The sequence below is a fragment of the Heptranchias perlo genome, chromosome 3 (assembly GCF_035084215.1).
Source record: "Heptranchias perlo isolate sHepPer1 chromosome 3, sHepPer1.hap1, whole genome shotgun sequence".
Lineage (NCBI taxonomy): Eukaryota > Metazoa > Chordata > Chondrichthyes > Hexanchiformes > Hexanchidae > Heptranchias > Heptranchias perlo.
This window is the reverse complement of record NC_090327.1, coordinates 20,231,144-20,257,518: the sequence shown is the minus strand read 5'-3', so window position 1 is coordinate 20,257,518 and position 26,375 is coordinate 20,231,144. Positions and strand designations below refer to the sequence as shown.

The 26,375-nt window shown below is 40.3% G+C and overlaps 1 protein-coding gene across 7 annotated transcripts in view; it reads left to right on the top strand.

Annotated features, from left to right (window-relative positions):
• Positions 1-26,375, top strand: part of LOC137310916 (focal adhesion kinase 1) — a 585,674-nt gene that overhangs the window by 419,448 nt on the left and 139,851 nt on the right. For 6 of the 7 annotated variants that reach the window (XM_067978464.1, XM_067978455.1, XM_067978457.1 and 3 more), the window contains 2 exons: positions 18,010-18,066; positions 25,140-25,237. In XM_067978464.1, the coding sequence (XP_067834565.1) occupies positions 18,010-18,066; positions 25,140-25,237 (155 nt within the window). Of the gene's footprint in view, positions 1-6,079; positions 6,161-8,110; positions 8,129-18,009; positions 18,067-25,139; positions 25,238-26,375 lie in introns of all 7 variants that reach the window. The other variant, XM_067978467.1, reaches the window with a different exon arrangement.

The window sequence follows — 26,375 nt, the reverse complement described above, 5'->3', positions numbered from 1 at the left end:
GACACATATCCATTGATTCATTTTTTTTCCAATCAAAAAAAAAGTTCGAGTTAACTGGAGTAGAATATGAATGACATTAAATATCAGTACACGTCATCCCACCACTGATGCCGAGGCTTCTAGTAGCAGAACAAAAATTCATAATATTACAAAAAACCTTACCTCATTGGAAATGTTTTATGATGTAGCTTATTAGTGAGCAGCTCCATAGAGTAACTTGAAAATAGTTTGGAGGGGGGGTGAGATTGGATAAACAAGCAAAAATTCTAATAACCTGTTTTCTGTAACTTGTGTCATTAGTGTTAGTCCCTGGCGCTAGGGGAGACGTGAAATGATGGTGGATAGAAGGAAATCAGTGTTGTAAGTTATAATATCCACCAAATGGGAACCTTTCTACAATGCTTTTCTTGTTTGGGCAGGCACGCTTTATACTGAAAGGATTCTCCGAAGCTTCATTATCCCCAATAAAAGTATGCTTTCTGACCTCCCCTATTAAATTAGTCCTACATAACACCGTTGTAATAGTCTATAAAATTGTAATAATTCAGAAGTTAATTACCAATTTTTGGTGCGATAAACTTTTGTTTCCCTCTAAGATTTCACTAACTGCTAAAATAATTTCTCAGACTTCAGAGGCATAGAATCATGGAATGGTTGTGGCACAGAAGGAGGCCATTCGGCTCTTCGTAAGAGCAATCCAGTTAGTCCCATTCCCCCGCTCTTTCCCCGTAGTCCTGCAAATTTTTTCCCTTCAAATATTTATCCAATTCCTTTTTGAAAGCCACGATTGAATCTGCTTCCACCACCCTTTCAGGCAGTGCATTCCAGATCATAACTACTCGCTGCATAAAAAAGCTTTTCCTCATGTCGCCTTTGGATCTTTTGCCAATCACCTTAAATCTGTGTCCTCTGGTTCTTGACCCTTTCGCCAATGAGAACAGTTTCTCTTTATTTAAACCCTTCATGATGTTGAACACTTCTAACACATCTCTTCTCCACCTTCTCTGCTCTAAGGAGAACAACCCCAGCTTCTCCAGTCTATCCACATAACTGAAGTCCCTCATCCCTGGAACCATTCTCGTGAATCTTTTCTGTACCCTCTCTGAGGCCTTCACATCCTTCCTGAAGTGCGGTGCCCAGAATTGGACACAGTATTCCAACTGTGGCCGAACCAGTGTTTTATAACGGTTCAACATAACTTCCTTGCTTTTGTACTCTTTGCCTCTATTTATAAAGCCCAAGATCCTGTGAGCTTTTTTAACCGCTTTCTCCACCAGTCCTGCCATCTTCAAAGATTTCAAAGATATACCCTCAGGCCTCTCTGTTCCTGCACCCCCTTTAGAATTGTACCATTTAGTTTATATTGCCCCTCTCATTCTTCCTGCCAAAATGCATCACTTCTTACTTCTCTGCGTTCAATTTCATCTGCCACGTGTCCACCCATTCCACCAGCCTGTCTGTGTCCTCTTCAAGTCTATTACTATCCTCCTCACTATTTACTACACTTCCAAATTTTGTGTTATCTGCACATTTTGAAATTGTGCCCTGTACACCCAAGTCCAAGTCATTAATATATATTTTTTAAAAAGCAGTGGTCCTAGTACCGACCCCTGAGGAACACCACTGTATACCTTTCTCCAGTACGAAAAACAACCGTTCACCACTACTCTCTGTTTCCTGTCACTTAGCCAATTTCATATCTGTGCTGCCACTGCCCCTTTTATTCCATGGGCTTCAATTTTGCTGACAAACATATTATGTGGCACTTTATCAAATGCCTTTTGAAAGTTCACATACACAACATCAACCACATTGCCCTCATCAACCCTCTCTGTTAGCTCATCAAAAAACTCAATCAAATTCGTTGAACACGATTTGTCTTTAACAAATCTGTGCTGGCTTTTCTTTATTAATCCACACTTGTCCAAGAGACTATTCATTTTATCCCGGATTATTGTTTCTAAAAGCTTCACCACCACCAAGGTTAAACTGACTGGCCTGTAGTTGTCGGGTTTATCCTTACACCCTTTTTTGAACAACGATGTAACATTTGCAATTCTCCAGTCCTCTGGCACCACCCCCATATCTAAGGAGGATTGGAAAATTATGGCCAGCTCCTCTGCAATTTCCACCCTTACTTCCCTCAGCAACCTAGGATGCATCCCATCCGGACTGGGTGACTTATCTTTTTTAAGTACAGCCAGCCTTTCTAGTAGCTCCTCTTTATCAATTATTAGGCTATTCAGTATCTCAATTACCTCTTCTTTTACTGTGACTTCGTCGGATCTTCTTCCTTGGTAAAGACAGATGCAAAGTACTCACTTAGTACCTCAGCCATGCCCTCTGCCTCCACGTGTCGATCTTTTTGGTCCCTAATCGGCCCCACCCCACCTTTTACTACCCATTTACTATTTATATGCCTATAGAAGACTTACGGATTCCGTTTTATGTTATCTGCCGGTCTATTCTCATACTCTCTCTTTGCCCCTCTTATTTCCTTTTTCACTTCTCCTCTGTACTTTATGTATTCAGTCTGGTTCTTACTTGTATTATCAACCTGACATCTGTCATACACCCCCTTTTCCTGCTTCATCTTACTCTCTATCTCTTTCGTCATTCAGGGAGCTCTGCCTTTAGTTGCCCTACCTATCCCTCTCGTGGGAATGTATCTAGACTGTATCCGAACCATCTCCTCTTCAAAGGCTGCCCATTGTTCGATTACAGTTTTGCCTGCCAATCTTTGATTCCGGTTTACCTCGGCTAGATCCATTCTGAACCCACTGAAATTGGCCTTCCTCCAATTAAGTATTTTTACTCTAGATTGCTCCTTGTCCTTTTCCATAATTAATCTAAACCTTATGATACTATGATCACTGTACCTTAAATGTTCCCCCACTGACACTTGCTCCACTTGACCCACCCCCAGCAATGCCTCCTTCCTCGTTGGGCTGGAAACATACTGATCAAGAAAGTTCTTCTGAACACATTTCAGAAATTCCTCCCCCTCTTTGCCCTTTGCACTATTACTTTCCCAGTCTATCTTAGGATAGTTGAAGTACCCCATTATCACTGGTCTAGTTCTTGGACCTCTTCTTAACATCCCTGCAAATTTGCTGTTCTATATCCTTCCCACTAGTTGACAGCCTATAGAATACACCCTGAAGTGTAATGGCGCCTCTATTTTGTCTTAACTCTAACCAAATAGATTCTGTCTTTGCCCCCCCCCCAAGGACATCCTCTCTCTCCAGCACTTCAGTATCCTCCTTAATCAATACTGCCACACCCTTCCACTTTTTTTCCTTCCCTATCTTTCCTGAACACCTTGTATCCAGGAATATTTGGTACACAATCCTGCCCTTTTTTGAGCCAAGTCTCCGTTATCACCACCACTTCATATTCCCATGTGGCTAATTGCGTCCGCACCTCATCAACGTTATTTACCACACTTCGTGCATTTACACATATGCACTCTAACCCTATCTTAGACCATAAGAACGTAAGAAATAGGAGCAGGAGTAGGCCGTACGGCCACTTGAGCCTACTCCGCAATAAGATCTTGGCTGATCTTCGACCTCAACTCCTGCCCGATCTCCATATCCCTTGATTCCCATAGAGTCCAAAAATTTGTTGATCTCAGCCTTGAATATACTCAATGACTAAGCAGCCACAGCCCTCTGGGGCAGAGAATTCCAAAGATTCACAACCCTCTGAATGAAGAATTTTCTCCTCATCTCAGTCCTAAATGGCCGACCCCTTATCCTGAGACTATTGCCCCAAGTTCTAGACTCTCCAGCCATGGGAAACAGCCTCTCAGCATCGACCCTGTCAAGCCCTCTTAGAATCTTACATGTTTCAATGAGACCACCTCTCATTCTTCTAAACTCCAGAGAATATAGGCCCATTCTACTCAATCTCTCCTCAAAAGACAACTCTCATTCCAGGAATCAATTTAGTGAACCTTCATTTCACTACCTCTAAGGCAAGTATATCCTTCCTTAAGTAAGGCAACCAAAACTGTACAGAGTACTCCAGGTGTGGTCTCACCAAAGCACTGTACAATTACAGCAAGACTTCCTTACTCTTATACTCCAACACCCTTTCGATAAAGGCCAACATATCATTTGCCTTCCTTATTGCTTGCTGTACCTGCATGTTAACTTTCTGAGTTTTGTGTACAAGGACACCCAAATCCCTCTGAACACCAGCATCTAATAGTTTCTCACCATTTAAAAAATATTCTGTTTTTCTATTCTTCCCACCAAAGTGAATAACCTCATATTTCCCCACATTATACTCCATCTGACCCCTTCTTGCCCATTCACTTAACCTGTCCCTTTGCAGACTCTTTGTGACCGCCTCACAGCTTACTTTCCCACCTACCTTTGTATCGTCAGCAAACTTGGATACATTACACTTGGTCCCTTCATCCAAGTCATTAATATAGATTGTAAATAACTGAGGCCCAAGCACCGATCTTTGCGGCACCCTGCTGGTAACGGCCTGCCAACCTGAAAATGACCCATTTATTCCTACTTTCTGTTTTCTGTTTGTTAACCACTCCTCTATCCATGCTAATATATTACCCTCAATCCCATGAGCCCTTAGCTTGTGTAACAACCTTTCTTGTGGCACCTTATCGAATGCCTTTTTAAAATCCAAATATACGACATCCACTGGTTCCCCTTTATCTACCCTGCTAGTTACAGTCTCAAAAAACTCGAATAGATTTGTCAAACACGATTTCTCTTTCATAAAACCATGCTGACTCTTCCTAATCGTATTATGATTTTCTAAGTGCCCTGTTACCACGTCCTTAATAATGGATTCCAGCATTTTCCCAATGACTGATGTCAGGCTAACTGGCCTGTAGTTCCCTATTTTCTCTCTCTCTCCTTCTCGTATTCTCTCTTAGTCTGATCCCACCTAATAATGTTGTGTTTCTTACTCTAGTGCTGTCTGTCTCTCCCAATCCTATTGATGACTTCTTAAATTCATATTGTTAGCAAGGATTACTGGTATCCAATCAACCAGGTTATTATCGTTAAATATGTGTAAGAAATTATGCAACATGAACTTTTATTTCACTGTAAACTTGTGATGTGTGAATATTAAGAGAATAAAATGTGAAAATACTTGTCTTTTGGTACAAATGATGATTTCTGCAGATATTTTGACTTTTGCAGAATTTCATATCTTTTGTTAAACGTTCAGTAGGATTTAGACCATTTGTAATTCTTAGTATTTCCACGTGTGTGTAGTATATTTTAAAGGGTAATGTCCTATATATGCTTGAAGAATTTTCTTAATGGGGAAGAGGCTGGGAGTCACCCACCACAATTAAAGATAAATGTACTTTTGTCTAATGTCGTCAGCTAATTTTTAGAATTCAACTTTTTCCCGACAGGAGTCCATTAAGACTGAAGTTTAATGAGATGTTCTGTTTCTCCTCGCCCAATATCTTACAATATCATTGACTGGGAATAGGCAATAAAAATTGAGAGAAAAACACAATGTAGAGGACAGATGGTGAGAGTTAATAATAAACTGGAAAAAAGACGTAGGGAGACAATGAATGCAGAGACTGGGAAGGAGAGCGATGGACATTGATGTGCAGAAATCAAGAAAGGATTAATAGACATGTGCATTTCATGAGAAAATCCACTAGAAAGTGGAAAAGAGAAAGCAAAATTTATAGCTGCAAGTGAATAAATGAAAAATTCAGGAAAAAAAAGGCATTGGAAAATGTTTAATTGAAGTGACTGTAAGGAAAGGAGTAAACAAAAAAACTGCTTTTTGTATACTTGCTGACAATTATTGGGTGGCTGCTTACAGGTGAAATGCAACGTTGTGAGTCTACAACTGTTTAGGTGAAGAAGTGCATCTCTAGCTAAAGACTGTGAAAGTAATTCTGGGTTTTTGCTGCTTCTTGTCTTTGAAGTAGCTCTTAATGACATTAACAAAAATGTCAGTCATTTCATAAAGATTTAAGATTTCTCTGTTTATTGAATTTCCTGCTTACAAATATTTTGTATTTCATCCTGATCTCCAATCTTTCCATTATTCTTTGTCATTACTAAAGGAATGAATCATTGCCAGCCCAGAGTTAAGAAAGCCAGGCGCTTTCTTCCTTTCTTCCTCTGTTCTCATCACACACCCAAGGGTACTGGATTGCTGTTTGACGTTATGAAAAATATGGAGCATTGCCTTGATGAATTTAATTTCAGTCTGCAGTCTAACTCCTTAGCTTTGTGGTTGAGATTGCACACTAGTCTTTAAACAGCACTTCTGTTTACAGTGTTTGTGCAAATTATCATTTGTCATATGTATCTTGTAACCTGTCTGATCACTCAGCTATTCATTCAATAAAATTGAATGCTGATCTTTGTATTTAAAGGTGATTTATATAAATGGGCACAATTTTTTAATGTATGCTAAAATCAAATGGCTTAGTATTCTTGGATGATCTAAACAATTTAAAACATTGATTTATCTAGTTTCCAAAAACTGAAATTTACTGTTGAAAGTCGCTGACAAACGTTAAGGAGAAATCTTCTTAAAACAGAAAAAGAGTGGATCCTATTGCCATAGAGAAAGCAAAGTAAATTGTATAACTGATGCCATCAGAATGATAAAAATATGGAGATATGTGGTGCAGGAATGTTAAGTCACCTTCAAGTAACATATTTGCACGTTTTGCAGATTGCTCACAGTCGATGGCCTAATAGCATAACTTCCAATGTGCGCTCACTATACTTTGCTTGTTCACTAATACTCTGTGACTTACAGTTGTGCTTCCATTCACTCTGCTTTTTGAACTAGGAATTGTTCTAGTCTCATATTTTAATGTATACTTCCTAAAGGGAGTTTGAGAATTTTGTATTTAGCAATATGAACTTTATTGAAAACATTGAGTTGAAAATTCTACGTTTAATGTCTCTCTTCATTTTAAGTTGAAAGTAGAGCAAAATGTCAGAAAATGCAAACTGACTTAGTGCCCTCTGTTTTCTCTAACATTTTTAACAAATTTACTTAAGCTTTACAGTATTTTTAGCATTACATAGTCCTTTCAAACCAAGGCATGCACAAAGGAACTTTTTAGTATTAAAACTATCTTACTGTACTTTAAGAAACCAAATTTTGGCCACTCAAACAAATATGACAACTGGTATGCACATTTGCTTTTTTTTCATGGAATCTACTAAGAACATTCAACACAGTGTCTGTGAATAGTTTCTCATTATCTCAAGTATAAGGGCTGTATGGACAAATGTTGCTGCACATTGCAAAGTTTATCTAATGATTACTGCTAATTAAGTATCTGGTTTCCTTCCTGCTCGTCCCCCAGGCCCTCCAAAGTTTCTGCCAATGCTGCTTTTGGGGTGACAACAGAGTACGTAAGAGAAACCCATGGCAACATACCTCTCGTTTTCCTTTACCCTCTGCAGACTTGAGCCTAGATACTGCATAATGCATCAGACTACTCCCATGAGGGAACTGGGCAGCATACTCAACACACTGCTGTAGTTCAAAACTTGGGTCTGATTCCAGCCCGAATTAGAGGGTTGAAAGTCCCCTCTGCTGGCTTCTGGGTCCCAAGTGAAATGGGTTTCAGTTTTGTCAGCCTGGTGGGCATGAATCCATAGTACATAGCTGGTTGACAGGAATATTAAACACCCTGACACAGCAAGGTTTTTCTTACTGTTAACCATATTGATGGGCAGAGTAGAGTGAGATTTACTCTGTATCTGGACAAGCTGTACTTGAAGAGGGAGTGGGTGATGTTGACAAATGGTGTCAAGTGTGGAAATTGGTTTAATTTCCAGTGTTAATAGCTTCGATAATTCATCCCAAATTTAAGGGTGGGAAAAGGAAACACTAACTTGGAGTTTTATAGGATTTATAAATCTTGTTTTTAAACCAAACCTTAATTTAGTTAGTTTTCATTTATTCTAACAATCCCATGTAATTCACATTTTCTTTCATTTTCTGACCTACATGTTCCTGAAGGTTGATCAATGCCTTTTGTTCCTTGCCTCTGATAATAATGCAATTTTTCCACTTTTTTCCCCTCCTTGTTTCTCTCTTTCTCTCTTGCTGCCTGGATTCACAGATGAAATTAGTGGGGACGGTAATGGTTATGTTTAAAATTAAAATTACAAAGAATTCAAACTTGCTAACAACATTAATTCATGTTTTAGAAGCTGCTTTTGGTTTTAGTTTATGATGTTAGGAAAATGTACAGTCCAACTTGTCCATTTGTATCACCCAGCAGACTATTCTTAAGCAGTCTCTTTTTAAAAACTGCATGTTCTATCAAAATTCTCATTCTTTGCATGTAAATCAATGACTATAAAATGTACTAACTGCTATCTTAATGTAAATGCTGCTACGAAAAAAATGCTGTAGTATTGTTTGAATGCTTTTTTGCCATTAGTTATGTTATTTTCGCTCTGATTTCCCTTGCACCATATTTTGGGGATAGTCAGGAGGATGATTTTTCTGTCAGTTTTCTGACAATAGTACTTTGCAGCTAGCTATTGGGGGTGTGAGAGAGCAACCTAGGACAGCCGTTCATCTTTTCCCTTCTCCTGGGGGGATGTCTGGTCTCTGTGCAATATCTTTCCACAACAACACAGTTGAAATCAGGAACTCATTGCACAGGGAGCACAGGCATGGTCCCTCCAAATATTACCATCAATGACTCAAGCATTCTAGCATGCTGTGCCATTCATATGAAATTATGCCTTAATGAAAATTAACACTGTGGCTAACGGATTCTTTCTGACATCGGTAAATAAGATCTGGCCGCTGTACGTAATCATGGCCATCATGGAATGGAGCTATAATGTATACCCTCACCGTTTTATTCACTTAACTTTAAGTATTTATCAAAATAATGCCTTAACTGGGAGGAGGAATGAAATCGCTCCTAATTGTAATTAATTATTGAGCTAAATTAATACACTTTCTTTGGTTTAGATTTATAGCTGTTCGTTGGCAATCTGGCTATGACTAGGTTCACAGGTTCCAATCTAACATGAGCTTATGCTAGGAGCTATAGCTGTAAATCTGACAGCTCCAAAAGTAAATTGGTACAACAATTTTTGCTTCACAATATTGAGTAATTAAAGAGAATTTGGAAGCAGATTTAGTGTTTATTTTTCTCAGGTCCTGATCACTTTTGAAGTGCCACAAAATGAAATAAACTAAATAATGGAGCATTGGGTGCCATAGTGAGTTGCACTCTGTCCTTTCAATTCAGGGACTTGGTTTTCAATCCAGCCCAGGCTGGTCAGATGCAGGTCTCCTTGGTCTGTTGGCTGTAAGGGTCATCAGTGATTTTTTTTTTAATGTAACAGTGAAACCAAGGTGAGTTTGAGCAATCTTGACCCAGTTCCTAGTAGGCTCAGTACAAAATTGTTGCATGTTTGGCACTAAATTGGCAATCTCATTGAGGTTCAAGGGTATTTGGTGTGGAAAATATGTTGTCACAATAGCACAATGGGGTTTTTTTTCCTGAGGTTGTGGCATATTTTTGCAGTAACATAAGCTTTACTTCACATTTATCTATGCTTACTTGACATGCGAGTGCTTGTTGCTGACATTAGATGCCTAAAATTCATCAAAACATTTGAAAGAAACTCTGTGGGATTATGTGACTTGATGTTCTTTCACAACGTATAATTATTAGACGCAGAACCAATACAGAGAGGCTTTGAATGCATGAAAAAATTATGTTCCATATGTATCAAAGGAGAAATCTTGAGAGTAAGGAGTAACCTTTGCAATAAAGTGATCACGAAAACAAGTTGGACTGCACAAGTTTGAAATTTGTTCCAGCTATGGATTTATTAATGAGCAGGGCACTATTCCAACAAAATAAGTCATAACCACGTTTACAATATTGCATGCAGTCATTAAATAGAAAAATGGTTCTCAAATAGTGGGGTGCACCAAAAGGCTGGGGTGTGAGGTCTGGAGAGGTGAGGCCCAATGGACAGCTGGGAGGACCAAAATTGATGTACAGTTAGCCTGAATGATGCTGGTACCTGGCAATGACGCTGGTACCCTGGCAATGACACAGTGGTTCCTTCAAATTGTCCTGAGTCCACGTCCATACATCTGAGCTCTTCCCTTCAGCGGGACTGCAGAGACATTTTGTTTTGTCCAGAACATTCTTCCTTTCATTCACACAAATGACACAGTTAGAGCTTAATGCAAGTAGGTTATGTGTCAACATGTAAGTAAGCCTTACGGTAGGGGTGTTTATGTAATTTTTAAAAGAATCACGTAACTGCTTGCTGTATCGAAGCAGTTTAGTACCCACTCTCATTGGGTGATGCATTGCGACATGTTGTTGTCATGGCATGCCACTAAGTACCCAGGTTAGACATGCACTGTTACAGTGTTGTAAGTTGTCATGCCCAGTGATCATTGATCACTATTTTTACCTGTCTATTTCTATTTATTTTTGTTTAAACAGTGTTGTGTGGCACCACCACCGAGCTAAGTGGGATAGATTAAGATCAGATCTAGCAGCTCAAAACTGGGCATTCATGAGGCGTGGGCCATTAGCAGCAGTACAATTGTATTCCACTTCAATCTAATCTCATGGCCTTTCATATCGCTCACTCCTCCCATCACTATCAAGTCAGATGACCAACCCTGGTTCAATGAGAATCTAGCATTGCCAGGCGTACCTGAAAATGAGGTGCTAACCTGGTGAAGCTATAACACAGGACTACATGCATGCTATAACAACAACAACTTGCATTTATATAGCACCTTTAACATAGTAAAACGTCCCAAGGCGCTTCACCGGAGTGATTATCAAACAAAATTTGACACCAAGCCACATAAGGAGATATTAGGACTGGTGACCAAAAGCTTGGTCAATGAGGTAGGTTTTAAGGAGTGTCTTAAAGGAGGAGAGAGAGGTTTAGGGAGGGAATTCTGGAGCTTAGGGCCCAGGCAACAGAAGGCAAGGCCGCCAATGGTGGAGCGATTAAAATCTGGGATGCGCAAGAAGTAAGAATTGGAGGAGCTCAGAGATAGAGCCAAGCAATCCCACAACCAAAAGATCAGGTCAAAGCTCTGCAGTCTTGCCACATCCAACTGCAAATGGTAGAGGACAAATAAGCAACTAATAGGAGGAGGAGGCTTCTTGATTATCCCCGTCCTCCATGATGGCGGTGCCGAGCACATGAATGCACAATACAAGGCTGAGGCATTCGCAACCATCTTCAGCCAGAAGTGCCAAGTGGATGATCCTTCTTTGCCTCCTCCTAAAGTCCCCACCATCAGATACCAGTTTTCAGCCAATTCGATTCACTCCACGTGATATCAAGAAATGGCTGAGTGCACTAAATACAACAAAGGTACAGACCTTGACAACATCCCGGTTATAATGTTGGAGTCCAATCATCTCAGTCCCAGGGCATCGCTGCAGGAATTCCTTAGGTCAGCGACCTAGGCCCAATTATCTTCAACTGTTTCATCATTAACCTTTCCTACATCATAAGGTCAGAAGTGGGGCTGTGTGCTGATTGCACAGGATTCAGCTCCACTCGCAATTCCTCAAATAATGAAGCAGCCCATGCCCGCGCACAGCAAGACCTGGTCAACATCCAGGCTTGGGCTGATATGTGGCAAATAATATTCATGCCACACAAGTGCCTGGCAGTGACTAATGTCAAGGTTGGCTGGTTAGGCCCAGTCTTGTTGGAGATCAGAAACTTATCTGGACCAGCCATATATATGCTGTGGCTACTAGAGCAGTGTGTACCATCTGCCGGATGCGATGCAGCTGGGCAGGAAGGTCAGTGCAAGAGAAAGATGGGGCAGTTAGGATTGCAGGGGGCAGTGACAGATGCTTCAATGGGCCTTTTGGAGAATTCTTAGAGAGACACAGAGAGTATCTGTGGGATTATCCAAGAGGGATTCAACCCTGTAACGGCAGAAAGAGAGTAGAAAGGCAGAGGAGTAGTGATGGCTTAAGGTAAGGACTGGGGAGCAAAATACTAGCGAGGGGAGAAATGAAAGGTGGCATGAATGGGTAACAGTAATGGGAGGAGACAGCAAAGAAAGGCTTGAGAAAGGCCAAAAAATCAAAAGAAAATACAAGTAATGGGCTCAGATCTGAAGTGGCAGGCAAAATGCTCGCACCAATGAACGCAGAGGGAATTCGGGTTACATCGGCAGAGATTAGAAGAGCTGTGTCCTGGTCATAAACAGAACAGGGAGGAGATGATATGAGAGAGTAAAGTTAAAGGTCTGAGGTCCAGTGGTGGGATGAAGTTGACTTGTGGACAGAGTTCCAAATAGTTTTTTCAAATTTTGTTAGAACTGCACAGTACAGTGACACTTCTTTATGAGCTGTTTAATTTATGAGTCAGGTGATAGTAAGATTAGATTATAGTGCATAGCCCTATTGCACTGGAGTCTTGATATTATGGCATGAGTGAGCGAAGTAAATGTTCTCTGTTCTAACCATCAGAAGACTTGTTGGAAATTAATAACAACTGCTCTTGTTTTTTTGGAAGTTGAAAAGTTATGATGTCAGTAGGGATAATTAGCACAAACAACAGTTTATACAAAACTTTGCAGCTGTTAGACTGACAATCTTTGTGTCAGCTACTTTTATTTCAATTTAAATTTATCAAACCCCTGTGGCTAATTCTGCAAAATGTTTCTGATTAGCCAAGCCCACTGAATTGCCCACCTGTTATGTAAATGTTGCATGTGTCAAAACCTTTGTTATAATTGTAAAATTTTCATAATTGTCCTTAGTAACCACTTTTTAGTTAGCTGCATCTGGTAAGAATTTTTACCTCCTGTATTTTATTTTTTTTAAATAAGGTGGGGGGAGACAGAGGAGGAATTTACAGATCTGTGGGTTTCGTAGCTCATTTTTAAGTCACTCGCTGCACAAGAGTGTTAACTTGAGTAACAATTTTGTAATTTTTCAATGTGAATTTTTAAATCTTAATCCATTACTGTGCAAATAAAATGAATAATAAAGTATAGTATGTAGAATTGATAGTTGATGTCTGTTAAACATTTCAATATGTTTAATTGCTGGAAAGTTACCACTGTAGTAAAAATCATTCAGGTTGCTGTAGCTGGAACAAACTGTTGAGCAGGTAGAGTTTCACATCCCTTTAAAAATATTTTACTAACTTCACATGCAAGCTTAACACAGAATGTCTTTATATGTATCGGTGGTGCTCACACAAGAGCCTTGAGCCACGTAGATTACTGGGACCTTTTTAATCGTTTTGCATGACTTTCTGGTCCAAGCCTCTGAATTAGTGCATTATAAATTTACACTATTTTAGAATGGAGCACTGGACCTCAAGTCAAGCACATGAGTATCAGGATTTTTGAGGGGGCGTTGCTAGGTTGAGAACATCTCTAAATCTGGTATTAATGTAATGAGAATAAAGGCAATGAACACAAAGCATTAGAAAAATCTGACCAGTAGTTGTACATTCAAATTTAGTTACTTCATTTCCCAATATTTTTGAGATTAAGGCCACCACACGGCTGCTTCAACTGCCTCATTCTCTCTCACTCTCCATTCTGTATTCCATGCTTTTGCCCTCACCCCATAATCACTTCCCCTATTTTCCCCAGGCCATCACAAAGCTTATCTCATCTCCATGAGACCCATCTTTTGCACCATTTCCCCCAATCAACTCCTTTTTACACAACTACACCCTAGACATCATTAATAGCTCCTCCTCTTCAAGCTGTGCACTCTCTCCCACCTTTCAAGACTGCCGTTGTCATCGGTCTCCTCAAAGCACCCAGACTTGATCCCTCTGGCCTTTCCAACTGCTACCCTATCTCCAACCACCTCATCCTCTCCAAAGCACTTACATGTTGTCACCACTTAACTCAGTACTTACCTCTCCTATCACTCTCTCTTTGACTCCCTTCAATTTGGGTTCTGCCCTGCTCACAGCATCAAAATTGCCCTGGTCAGAGTCACAAATGACATCTTTTACTGTGACCATGGTGCACTATCCCTCTTTATTCTCCTTGATCTCTCTGGATTGTTCAACACAGTCACCTATTCTCCACCATCCATCCTCTCTGGACTGCCCTAGCTTAGTTCCATCCTACATGTCCCATGCAGTCAGCGCAGTTTCTTCTCCCACCCTGAATGGTTTCATCAGATGTACCCCCAGGCCTTAATATTTCTTTTCATTTTTCCATACTGCCTTTTGCAACATCATTGATTGTTATGGAGTTATCTGTGACATATATGCTGTACCTCTGTGGCACCACTGATGAGTTCCCCACCACCAACGCTACATAGTCAATATTCAATTCTGGTTGAGTAAGAACTTTGTTCAATGCAGCATTGGCAAGTCCAAAACCATCCTGCTCAGTTCCTACTGTAATCATAGAATCATAGAAATTTATGGCACAGAAGGAGGCCATTTGGCCCATCCTGTCTGTGCTGGCCGATAAAGAGCTATCCAGCTTAATCCCACTTTCCAGCTCTTGGTCCGTAGCCTTGTAGATTGCAGCACTTCAAGTGCATATCCAAGTACTTTTTAAATGCGATGAGGGTTTCTGCCTCTACCACCCTTTCAGGCAGTGAGTTCCAGACCCCCACCGCCCTCTGGATGAAAAAATGTCTCCTCAGCGCCCCTCTAATCCTTCTACCAATCACTTTAAATCTATGCCCCCTGCTTATTGACCTCTCTGCTAAGGGAAATAGGTCCTTCCTATCCACTCTATCTAGGCCCCTATAATTTTATCAAACTCAATTAAATCTCCCTTCAGCCTCCTCTGTTCCAAAGAAAACAACCCCAGCCTATCCAATCTTTCCCCATAGCTAAAATTCTCCAGTCCTGGCCACATCCTCGTAAATCTCCTCTGTACCCTCTCTAGTGCAATCACATCTTTCCTGTAATGTGGTGACCAGAATTGTACGCAGTACTCTAGCTGTGGCCTAACTAGTGTTTTATACAATTCTAGCATGACCTCGCTGCTCTTATGTTCTGTGCCTCAGCTAATGAAAGAAAGCATCCCGTATGCTTTCTTAACCACCTCATCTACCTGTCCTGCTACCTTCAGGGATCTATGGACATGCACTCCAAGGTCCCTCTGTTTCTTTACACCTCTCAGTATACTCCCATTTTTTTGTATATTCCCTTGCCTTGTTTGCCCTCCCCAAATGCATTACCTCACACTTCTCCAGATTGAATTCCATTTGCCACTTTTCTGCCCACCTGACCAGTCCATTGATATCTTCCTGCAGTCTGTAGCTTTCTTCCTCACTTTCAACTACACGGCCAATTTTTGTAACATCTGCAGGCTTCTTAATCATGTCCTCTACATTTAAGTCTAAATCATTGATATACACCATAAAAAGCAAGGGACCTAGTACTGAGCCCTGCGGAACCCCACTGGAAACAGCCTTCCAGTCACAAGAATACCCGTCGACCATTACCCCTTGCTTCCTGCCACTGAGCCAGTTTTGGATCCAACTTGCCACTTCCCCTTGGATCCCATGGGCTTTTACTTTTCTGACCAGTCTGCCAGATGGGACCTTGTCAAAAGCCTTGCTAAAATCCATGTAGACTGCATCAAACGCACTACCTTCATCGACCCTCCTTGTTGCCTCCTCAAAAAATTGAATCAAGTTAGCCAGGCACGACCTTCCTTTAACAAATCCATGCTGACTGTCCTTGATTAATCCGTGTGTTTCTAAATGACGATTAATACTGTCCCTCAGAATTGTCTCCAGTAATTTGCCCGCCACCGAGGTTAGGCTGACTGGCCTGTAATTACTCGGTCTATCCCTTTCTCCCTTTTTAAACAACGGTACAACGTTAGCAATCCTCTGGCACCATGCCTGTAGCCAGAGAGGATTAGGAAATGATGGTCAGAGCCTCCACTATTTCCTCCCTTGCTTCTCTTAACAGCCTGGGATACATTTCATCCGGGCCTGGTGATTTACCTACTTTCAAAGATGCTCATCCCCCTAATGTTTCCTCTCTCACTATGTTTATCCCATCCAATATTTCACATTGCTCCTCCTTACCTATAATGTCTGCATCATCCCCCTCTTTTGTGAAGACAGATGCAAAGTATTCATTAAGAACCGTACCCACATCTTCTGCCTCCACACACAGTTTACCGTTTTGTTCTCTAGTAGGCCGTACTCTTTCCTTAAGTTATCCTCTTGCTCTTTATGTATTTATAAAACATCCTTGGGTTTTCCTTGATTTTACTTGCCAGTATTTTCTCATATCATCTCTTTGCTTTCCTAATTTCCTTTTTAATTTCACCCCGCACTTTCTATACTCTAGGCTTTCTGCAGTATTGCACTCTCGGTATCGGATATAAGCTTCCCTTTTTTGCCTTATCCTACCCTCATGCTCCTTGACATCCAGAGGCTCTAGATTTGGGAGTCCCACCCTTTTTCTTGTTCAATACAGCATTGGCAAGACCAAAAGCATCCTGCTGAGCTCCCACTTTAAAACTACATATCGTAGCAGCCTCAGACAGAGCACAATGGTGCGCAACCTCGTTATCTTTGATCCTGTGATGAACTTTAAACACTCCATCCTAGACATCACCTATTCCACCTCTGCAAAATTGCTGCCTCTGATCCCATGTCTCATCCACATCTTTGTCGTTTACAGACTCGGTTACTCCAGAGCTCTCCTTGCCAGACATCCAGGTCCTGCCCTTCATGAAATTGTAACTCATCCAAAACTCCACCACCCGCATCCCGTCCTGCACTGTCGGGCTGTCCAATTGCCCCTGTGCTCACCAGCCTTCATTGGCTCCCTATCACTTGACGCATGCATTTCAAAATCCTTGTCCTTGTCTGCAAATCCTTCATTGGCCTCACCCCTTCCAGCACTACCACCTCATTCAGATTCTGTTCCTGTATATTCCATCTGCACTTCCAACTCTAGCCGCACTTTGCATTCTCTCTTCTCTCCATTTTCGACTGCAGAGCCATCGGCCATTTCGGTTGCATTTTTTGGAACACTCTTCTTAAACCACTCTAGCCTTGCTTTGCTACCCCTCTCCTCAAAAACTACTTCTTTAATCTTGTTTTTGGTTACTACCCCAAACTCATGCCATTTCTCCACCCCTAACTTGCCATCCTACTCACTGAGTCTGATTATTTTTGACTCAAGTGCTCTGGGACATTTTATTACATTGAAAGAGCTATATAAGTGCAAGTTGTTGAGGCACATCAAGTGACAGATTTTGTACTTCATTTTTGGGGGGGAATAAATGTATTTACTGAAAGCTTGAAACACTACACAGTGTATATTTTAAAAATCTGGTTTCTGAGGAAACCCATGCAAACATTTTTTTAAAGTTACATTACATTTAACTACCATGAATATTCTGAGCAAAATACTTTTTCTTTGCTATAGTTACAAGGCAAAGTGCCAGAAATTTCAATGTGTGGGAAGTAATCAGAAATGAATTCTGGGCAAAGACCACCTTTGTTTTCCCTTGTGCTGTACTGCTGGATAATAACCTTGGCCAGATAGAGCCTTGACATTTTATGTAAATCACAGGGGGCCAGCAGAAAGGGTTTTGCAATTTTTGAGCTTGTCGTGGCATGCAGACCTTGTATGCTGAGTTTCCTTAATTAAACTTCAGTGTGTTTCAGACATAGGTCAGTGATTTCCTATTTTATTAAAGATTTATTTTTTATCCCATCAGGGGTCATCCCCCTGCTTGCTGTTCTTCCCTTTTCTGAGAGGCAAGGCTGTACTTGTGATTGGATGATGTAATCTTCTCCAGAAATGGGTTGGCATGCTTAGCTGTCTGCAGACGTCACTTTCTGTAATAGGGGTTGTGTGAAACCTAAGAGTAAAAAAGCGTGGGCTTCAGCTGTGTCTAAAAGCAAAGGGGATGTTCATCTTCTAATGCCTTCCTTATGCTGTGTGTCTAAGTTTAATTAGGAACGGTTCGTGCCTTGAGCAAACACAGCTAAAATGCGTGGTTCTTCACTTGCAGAAACCGATGACTACGCAGAGATCATAGATGAAGAGGACACATATACCATGCCCTCCAGTAAGTACATTCACTCTTGTGCAATAGATATATGTGGCCCAGATCTAGATGTCGTCAAATTATAAACATTTGCATAAGCATCAAGTTTGTACAAGTGTGTGTCTCATCTGAGGCATTCAGCGATAGCTGATGTCCAAATGCTGGCTGGATTGACAGTGGAGAAAAACATAACTTGCTGAAAAATAGTTTCGGACATTGTTTAGGAATATTTGCATGGCTGTTGTACAGAAAGTGCCATTCATTTTAATAGTCACTTGTTCTAAAGCTAAATCTTCAGGAATCTGTTTTCTTCTTTTATGGCGTACTTCTTGAAACTTGTGTGGTTTAAATGAAATTACTCGCAGCTAGTTAGTTTTGTTAATACTTAATGCAATGGCGTTTAGTAAATTGTTAACATTTGTTTCTTTTCAAGGTCCAAAGTAAACAAAGTGCTTGCTATTTGTTTCCTTTATTCTGTTCCATATTTTTTTCTCTGGACACAGTTCCTTAAAATATGAAAGACCATTGTTGTGTGACTAGTACTGTGGTATTGAAGTAATACAGAGTATTGATCATGGGAGAACTGAGCATAAATGAAGTTCTCCAGTGATTCATCCGAGATTCACAGTGGTCAGTGATGAATGAATAATGGATGCTTGGAAGCCGTTTATGACTAATGTAATTGAGTAGTTCAGATTATATGAAGCATGAGAGTAGATTTGACTACAGTTGTTAACTAAATTTTGGTAGGTATTGTTTTCCATAATATATACTGTCAGTTCTATTTTGAGGTATTGAATTACAGCATCATTTAATGTTAAACATGACTGACCATGAATAGATTATGTACAATGTTCTGCATGAGTAAAGTAAGTGAAAAAATTACATCTTCATGGAACAATTAAAAATCCCTTATTTTTCTTCTTCTCAGTGGTTCACCAGATTATTTACTCTTTTAATTACTAGTATTGATGTATTTTCTGAGACAGATCAATGTTGCCACACACTCCATTGGAAAATTTATCAAAAGTTTTGATGTTCAGAACTCCCTCTGGAGAAAAAAAAGTGATAGACCACTCCCGAGTGACACTATGCGATTATTGTATGCTTGCTTCTGCCTCAAGCAATAGCCCTGAGCCACCATAAGTTAAAAGTAAATATAACGGAAAAGCAGAGTAGGTCAGTCAGTGCCTGAAAGATGAAGTGAGGTTAATGTTTTGGGTGGGATTATTGGTTGCTTCTTTTACTCTCTCAGATGCTGGCTGATCTCCTCAGATTTCTAGTATTCCCTGTTTTATTTCAGATTTTTAGTATCTCTAGTTTTAATTTTCATCTGTAATTATTTGATCTGCTGTGAGTCTGTTCCTGGATAGAAAGAAAAATATTACCTGTGTATTTCTTCCAGTAACTGTCTCCTTATCTGGTAATCTTGAATTCTTAGGAATTGAAATGTATTAGCACAGTCAGAGGTGTCTGTAGATTTAATATAAGCAAATTTCTGGTATTCATTTTGCTGAGTCCTATTTGTTCCTAATTTACTCAAATAGCACAGTTAATTATTCCAACTCTTGAGGGTGCCAGGGCTGGGAGTGCTCAGAGCGGCATGCTTGGCCATGGGCCATGCATTTGATTGTCCCTACTAAGCATGTGCTTAGCAGCAGCCAATTAGAAGCAAGTATCAATGGCTAATTGAAGCTCAGGTTTCATGGTCCAGTGATCAGTGCACACCAATGAGTTCACATAAAAAGGGGAGGTGAACAAAATTACTTTTTTTTAACATACATGCTAACTGAACGCCTGTGGTGTAGCTCACAGTGAAGTGGTGGGTATGTATTTTATGTTATGTAGTGTATAACATATTGAGCCATTGATTTACAGTGATTGAATGAGTTAAATTGCGTTTTGTTACAGAGTAGGAGTGTTACTGGTATTTTCAGGCTCAAATTTACATATTTGCATGGAAACTTAATCCATGATTACTATTAAATTAATTTAACTATAGTTAATTTTAACTCATTGTATATTAAAAAAACGCAAAGGGAGATGACAGTGAAGTTGTGCAGGTAAATAGGTGGTAGGTTGTAGGATCTGCATGTAATAGAAATAGGGATTTGAGGGTTTATGTGAGTTTGTAGTATTGGGAAGGTGGTGCTGGCATTTGGGAGCCAGTCATGGGCATTGCGTTAGGGGTGCAAAGGTCTAAGATAACTGAAATGGGATTTGCGGAAGTCAAACCGCTCGGAGGGTTGTTTGTGGCGTTTCATAGTATAATAGTAGGTACAGCACAGGAGGAGGCCATTCAGCCCATTGTGCCTGTGCGGTTCTTTGAAAGAGCTATCCATTTAGCCCATTCCTCTGCTCTTTCCCCATATATAGTTGTAATGTAACCAGCATGTAACATGCTGCGTAAAAAAATGATTCCTCATGTCGCCTCTGGCTCTTTTGCCGATCACCTTAAATCTGTGTCCTCTGGTTCCCGACCCTTCTGCCACTGAAAACAGTTTATCCTTATTTACTCTATCAAAACCGTTCATGATTTTGAACACCTCTATCAAATATCCCCTTAACCTTCTCTGTTCTAAGGAGAACAACCCCAGCTTCTCCAATCTCTCCACATAATTGAAATCCCTCATCCCTGGCACCATTCTAATAAATCTCTTCTGCACGCTCTCTAAGGCCTTGACATCCTTCCTAAAGTGTGGTGCCCAGAATTGAACACGATATTCCAGCTGAGGCCTAACCAGTGTTTTATAAAGGTTTAGCATAACTTCCTTGCTTTTGTACTCTATGCCTATATTAATAAAGCCCAGGATCCCATGTGCTTTTTTAACAGCCTTCTCAACTTGTCCTGCCACCTTCAAAGATTTGTGTATGTGTCTGCCCATTTGACCAGTCTGTCTGTGTCCCCCTGAAGTCTATCACAATCCTCCACATTGTTTACTACAATTCCGAGTTTAGTGTCATCTGGAAATTTTGAAATTATACCCTTTATACCCAAGTCCAGGTCATTAATATATATCAAAAAGAACAGTGGTCCTAATACTGATCCCTGGAGAACACCACTTTATACTTCCCTCCCATCTGAAAAACAAACGTTCACCACTACACTCTGCTTTCTGTTCCCTAGCCAATTTTGTATCCACGTTGCCACAGTCCCTTTAATCCCATGTGCTTTAATTTTGCTAACAAGTCTACTTTGTGGTACTTTATCAAATACCTTTCGAAAGTCCCTACATACAACATCAACCGCACTACCCTCAACAAGCTTCTCTGTTACTTCATAAGATAGTTAATGAAGGCATACGGGATACTTTCCCTGGTCAAAACACAGAATATAAGAGCAGGGAGGTTATACTAGGACTGTAAAAACCCTAGTTAGGCCACAGCTTGAGTACTGCGTACAGTTTTGAGGTGGGACTTGAACCCACAACGTTCTAGGCAAGAATGCTACCAACTGAGCCACGGCTGACACGTGGATATGAGGGAAATCCAGCAACAGTGGGGGAGAGATCAGTGGTGGAGGGAAGACCCAGTCTTGGGGTTGGGAGGTGTCCTAAAAGGATTTCTTCTGCAATAACTTTGAGAAACCTGTATTATTTAAGATATAGCTAAGTACTTATTTAAAATATTGCAGATTTCCAATGGTCACTGCTGGGAACCCTTCTGAGTAATATCCCTCCACCACTGCAGTCCCTCCCCCACTATGACCAGACCCTGAACCTGTCATAAGGATGTGTTTTGGAGCTTAACTAGTAGCATCCCAAAATACTTAGGGAGGTTGAGAAAGATAACAGAGATAGCAACCATAATTTTGCAAAAAATGTTTGGAAATGATAATTGGTTAGCGTTACACCCTAATTCAAGGAAGGGACATACTTTGAAATTATAGGCTGGTTTGCCTTGCCTCAATTGTGGGTAAACTTCAAGAGTCCATAATATAGTATGAAATTAGTGAACACTTAGAAACACATTAACAAAGGCATAGGGATGCGCAATAAATGCTGGCCTTGCCAGGGATGCCCACATCCCATGAACGTATTTTTTTAAAAAAAGCTAACCAGCATAATTTGTAACGGGCGAGTTATGCTGATTAATTGATTTTTTGATACTCATATATAAAAGGAATGTCGTATATCTGGATTTTTATAGGCCAGTAATAAAGTGCCACTTGACACGTGAAAATTAAGGCACATGGGGGTAGAAATTGGTATGTGTTGTGCACAATTTTCAGGCATGAAATGGGTGCAAAGCATTCCAGTTTGGCAATGAGACGGCCTACGTCCAATCTGCACAGGTGTTGGTCTCGCTGCTAAATTTATGGGGCCATTTTTTTTGTAAGTGTCCTAGGCAGATGCCTAAAAACAGGCGCTAGGTCCCTTAAATAAGTAAATCATATCCAGAAATTAGTCAGTGATGAGGGGGTGCAGGCATCAGGCCTGCCTTGCTCAGCAGCTCACATGACCGTCAACTCCAGGTCAGTTTAAAAAAAAATTAGAAGTAACTTTGTTTACAAAACCCATTCTGTGATCCCAGGAGAAGGAATACTCCTTCGACTCCACAGAAGCAGCGATCGCCTCTCTTTCCTCTGCCCCCCCGTAGCCCGCTCAAATCCCCCCTCCTGACATCCTGAGGACCACTGCCAGTGACCAAACACCACGCTCATGTCAGTTGTATAGTGCACAGGAGTTCAGGACCCTGATGTGGCATGAGTACATTGGTTGATAATGCTTTGGTACTATGCACTGGCAATCTTGGGATTTGGGGGACAAAACCCATGTGTCCTCGTACCCCTTGATAACGTCTGTCTGAGAACCTCTACACTACGTTAGCATTACAGCAAAATAGACTTTCCTGGAGGCAGGCAAGCCTGTCCTTCAATGATAGCAATTATGGTTAGCAATGCCTGCAAACAGAGTTCCACACACAAGGTGTAAAATAATTCATGCAGAGAAAAATAAATGTATGTGTTCATATTGTGTGCACCGAGGGAAAATTATTTTGCCTGACATGTATGTAAAATTACCTTTTATTTTCCTGGATAAATTTTTATTTTGAAAAGAAAGGAGTGAGTTTTCTCACAGCTGCTTCATTCTGTTTGGTCGTGGAGGTGTGGAAGGTTGAGTGTGTGGTGGCTGTGTAGCACACCAGGAAGTGCTTGTCAGCTATTACTGAATGGATAGAAGCAGGAAGCAAAAGAAGTTGCTTCTCCATTTTTTTCTTGAGAAATTTGATAAAATAAAGAAAGGTAATTGAAGTTTTGCATGCAAACCAAGGGAAATCCAAGTGCCCACAATCTAAATTGGTTAAATTCATTATTCAGTGTTACAATTGAAATTAATGTTGATGCTTTCCTTGATGCAGCACTATTTCCCCTTGGCTCCTTTGACCCCAGATCTCTGAAATGAAAGGACAGTGCTACAACTTTCTGTATCACTGAGTCCCTAAACACAAAAAAGGAGGGGGACATTGGTCCAAATTGCGAAGAAGACTTCATTGTTTTCTTGTTGGAAGAGATTGTTGACAGGAGGTAACCTGTTACGGTTATTGGCTTAGCACAAAGAGCAGAAGAGTCAATTCTCTCTTAACTCTAAATTCGCTTTATTCACGCCATTAGATCATATACATATAGCTTATACGTCTGGTTAGATATAGACATGCAGTTTGCACCAGGTTATACAGTTTTATACCCAAACTAGGATCTAAACGCACACCCACTAGGTTTCTCTGACACTCCCTGAGTGGTCACAGAATATAAAGGATAATACCCGAAAAGGAGAGCTGACGCTGGCCAGGCGTTCCGTTCTCTCTCTCTCTTTCGACGTCGTCTCTACGTCCCTGACGTAGGTTCTTCCACTTCCGTGATGGTTGGTCTCCGGAGTCTTTGCTCTGGCTCCACGCCCCAGATTCTTCATTCTTATTCCGAATCTTATCTCTTCAAGCTGTGCTGTCTCTCTCTCCCTTTGGTTCAGGCTTGCTCGCCTAGTCTGTGTCTTCTCTTCATTGGCTCTGTCCCAAGGACTTAGGTAGCATTACCTCATTACTCCTTTTCTAAATAAGGACTTGTGTCTTATCACATCTCCTTTGTCTTTCACAAAACTTAGATAATTCAAACTGGTTCCAGCCAGCTCAGGCCAGCGACTGAGCTCAGGTTACTTCAGTTCAAAAGTTGCTTTTGCCTGTGTGTCAGCAGCTCGGAATCTCAGGTTACTTCAGCCCCTGGCCAGCGAGATGCAAATGGATGCACACTTGCACAAATTCTGCAATTATTACAGCATTGACGTTAATGCAGTGTCCATTCCATTAATATTTGCTGATTAGATTTATTTAAATACATGGTTGTTTTTGACAAATTTGGAAGATTTTCTGTTAGTAAAGTTAATTGCCAGAGCTAAAAATAAAATCTTAATGTCGTGACCTTGTTTTATGTCCTCCTTCTTCGTCTGCAATAAATGGTTGCTGCTTTTTCTACTTATTGTATTTTATTCCAAAAAAAGCATTTCCCTCTATCATACTATTTGGTCAGTGCACGAGCCCACAGTTTAACTACATTTTCATAAATTTAACAAAAAACAAGAGTTACTTAATGTTCAATGGTGCTGAATACCAATCTTTTGCCCCATCAATTTGTGAGGAGAGAATACCACTGTTTGATTATCATTAGATTATTTGAATTTTTCCACATATAAATTTTTATACTAAATGGTTATTTTCTTCAAGATTTTTATAGCTATTTGAACAGAAAAACTGATGATTTAATCCACTACTGAGCATTCATTACAATACCATACTACATAAATTGCATTGTTGCATATTTGTCCACAGAAATTGTAATGTATACTGCTTTTTGATTTCTTTTTCCCCCCCCTTCTACTCCCAATTGCAATGCAGAAAGCTATGGGATAGATGAAGGTAATGGAACTGTTTCTTAATCGTTGTCTGATTATTTTGCTTGCTGCCTGTTGGATGAATATAGTTGTCAAGTTGTGTGTCACATACAGTGTGTAACCCTTTCTCATTTAAAAAAAATGAAAATGCAAGAATAATTTGTCACTTCAGTGGAATTAATAACTATTTATTATCTCCACTCTTTGCAGCCAGGGATTATGAGATACAGAGGGAGAGAATCGAACTGGGGCGCTGCATTGGAGAAGGGCAGTTCGGTGATGTCCATCAAGGAATTTACATGAGTCCAGTGAGTATTCAGAAATTAAAACATTGTGGCATTCGGACAGAAAATTGATGTGAACAGTAGCCCAGTGGTTCTAGTGGGAGAGTGGAATCTCATTAGGAGTCATACGGTTCAAATGCCAGCTTTGCCTCACGTTCATAATAGGTCAGTTCTTTAGTGGACTACAAGACCAAGTGTCTTTCTGTGGAAGAGGCCCATAATTGCAGGGGTAAAAATATTGGCAGGGAGATGCCTTACCCTGGAAAGTGTCTCCTGACAGTCACCATAGAGTTATGCTGGTGGCTGTCTATTTGCCAAAATATTCACCCTTTCATCTTGAGGACAGTATGGAGCCAAGAAAACAGTGGATGGGAATAGAATAGATTTTATGACTATATTCTTAGTGTGTACATACATTCCTGAAATTATTTCCTTTATTACCAAAACTTTTTTTGAAGAAGCAAGTGCTGAAGCTTGTTGTTTACAATTACTTTCAAGTGTTGGAAGCATTTATCTTGCAATGATGATAGAAGCCAAAAGGTGAACCACATTAGTCTGCACAACCAAAGCAAAAACTTAGACCTTAGAGTCTTCAATTTATGTGAGAGGCTGCCATTTAATACAGTAATTGCTAGTTCAGTTAGCATTTGAAAGAGAATCAGATGAATTTCTGCTTCAGTAAGGAGATGTCTGAATTTGAAGCAGAAAAAAGGTGATCAATGGTCTGAGGTCCAGATACAGAATTGGACAAAAAAAATCAGTCTTTTCTTGTTCCCGCTTCACTGCATTCTTATTGTGTCCCCAGATTGATTTGTTAATGTTAGTTCTGGAGCAGGTTTGTTTGTTGTTTCCATGTTAAATTGGACAGAAAATGTAAGCAATTTAACTGGTCAGATTAATTAAAAATAACACTTTTTTAAAAAAAAATGTGAATAGGTTTTCTTTCAGCATGAACTGTGTGGTAGTGAAACTAATAGTGAATGCTGCATGTGCATGACCCAAACCTTCACGTGAATGAAACAAACCCTCATATAAATAGTGCATTATGGCATCTGTCATGTCTATCATGCAACCCTTTTTCATAAATATTTTTTGTTTATTTTTATTATTTTTCATTGTTGTTTCAATTACTGCATTTTTAAAAAATCCTGGCCCTGTTCTT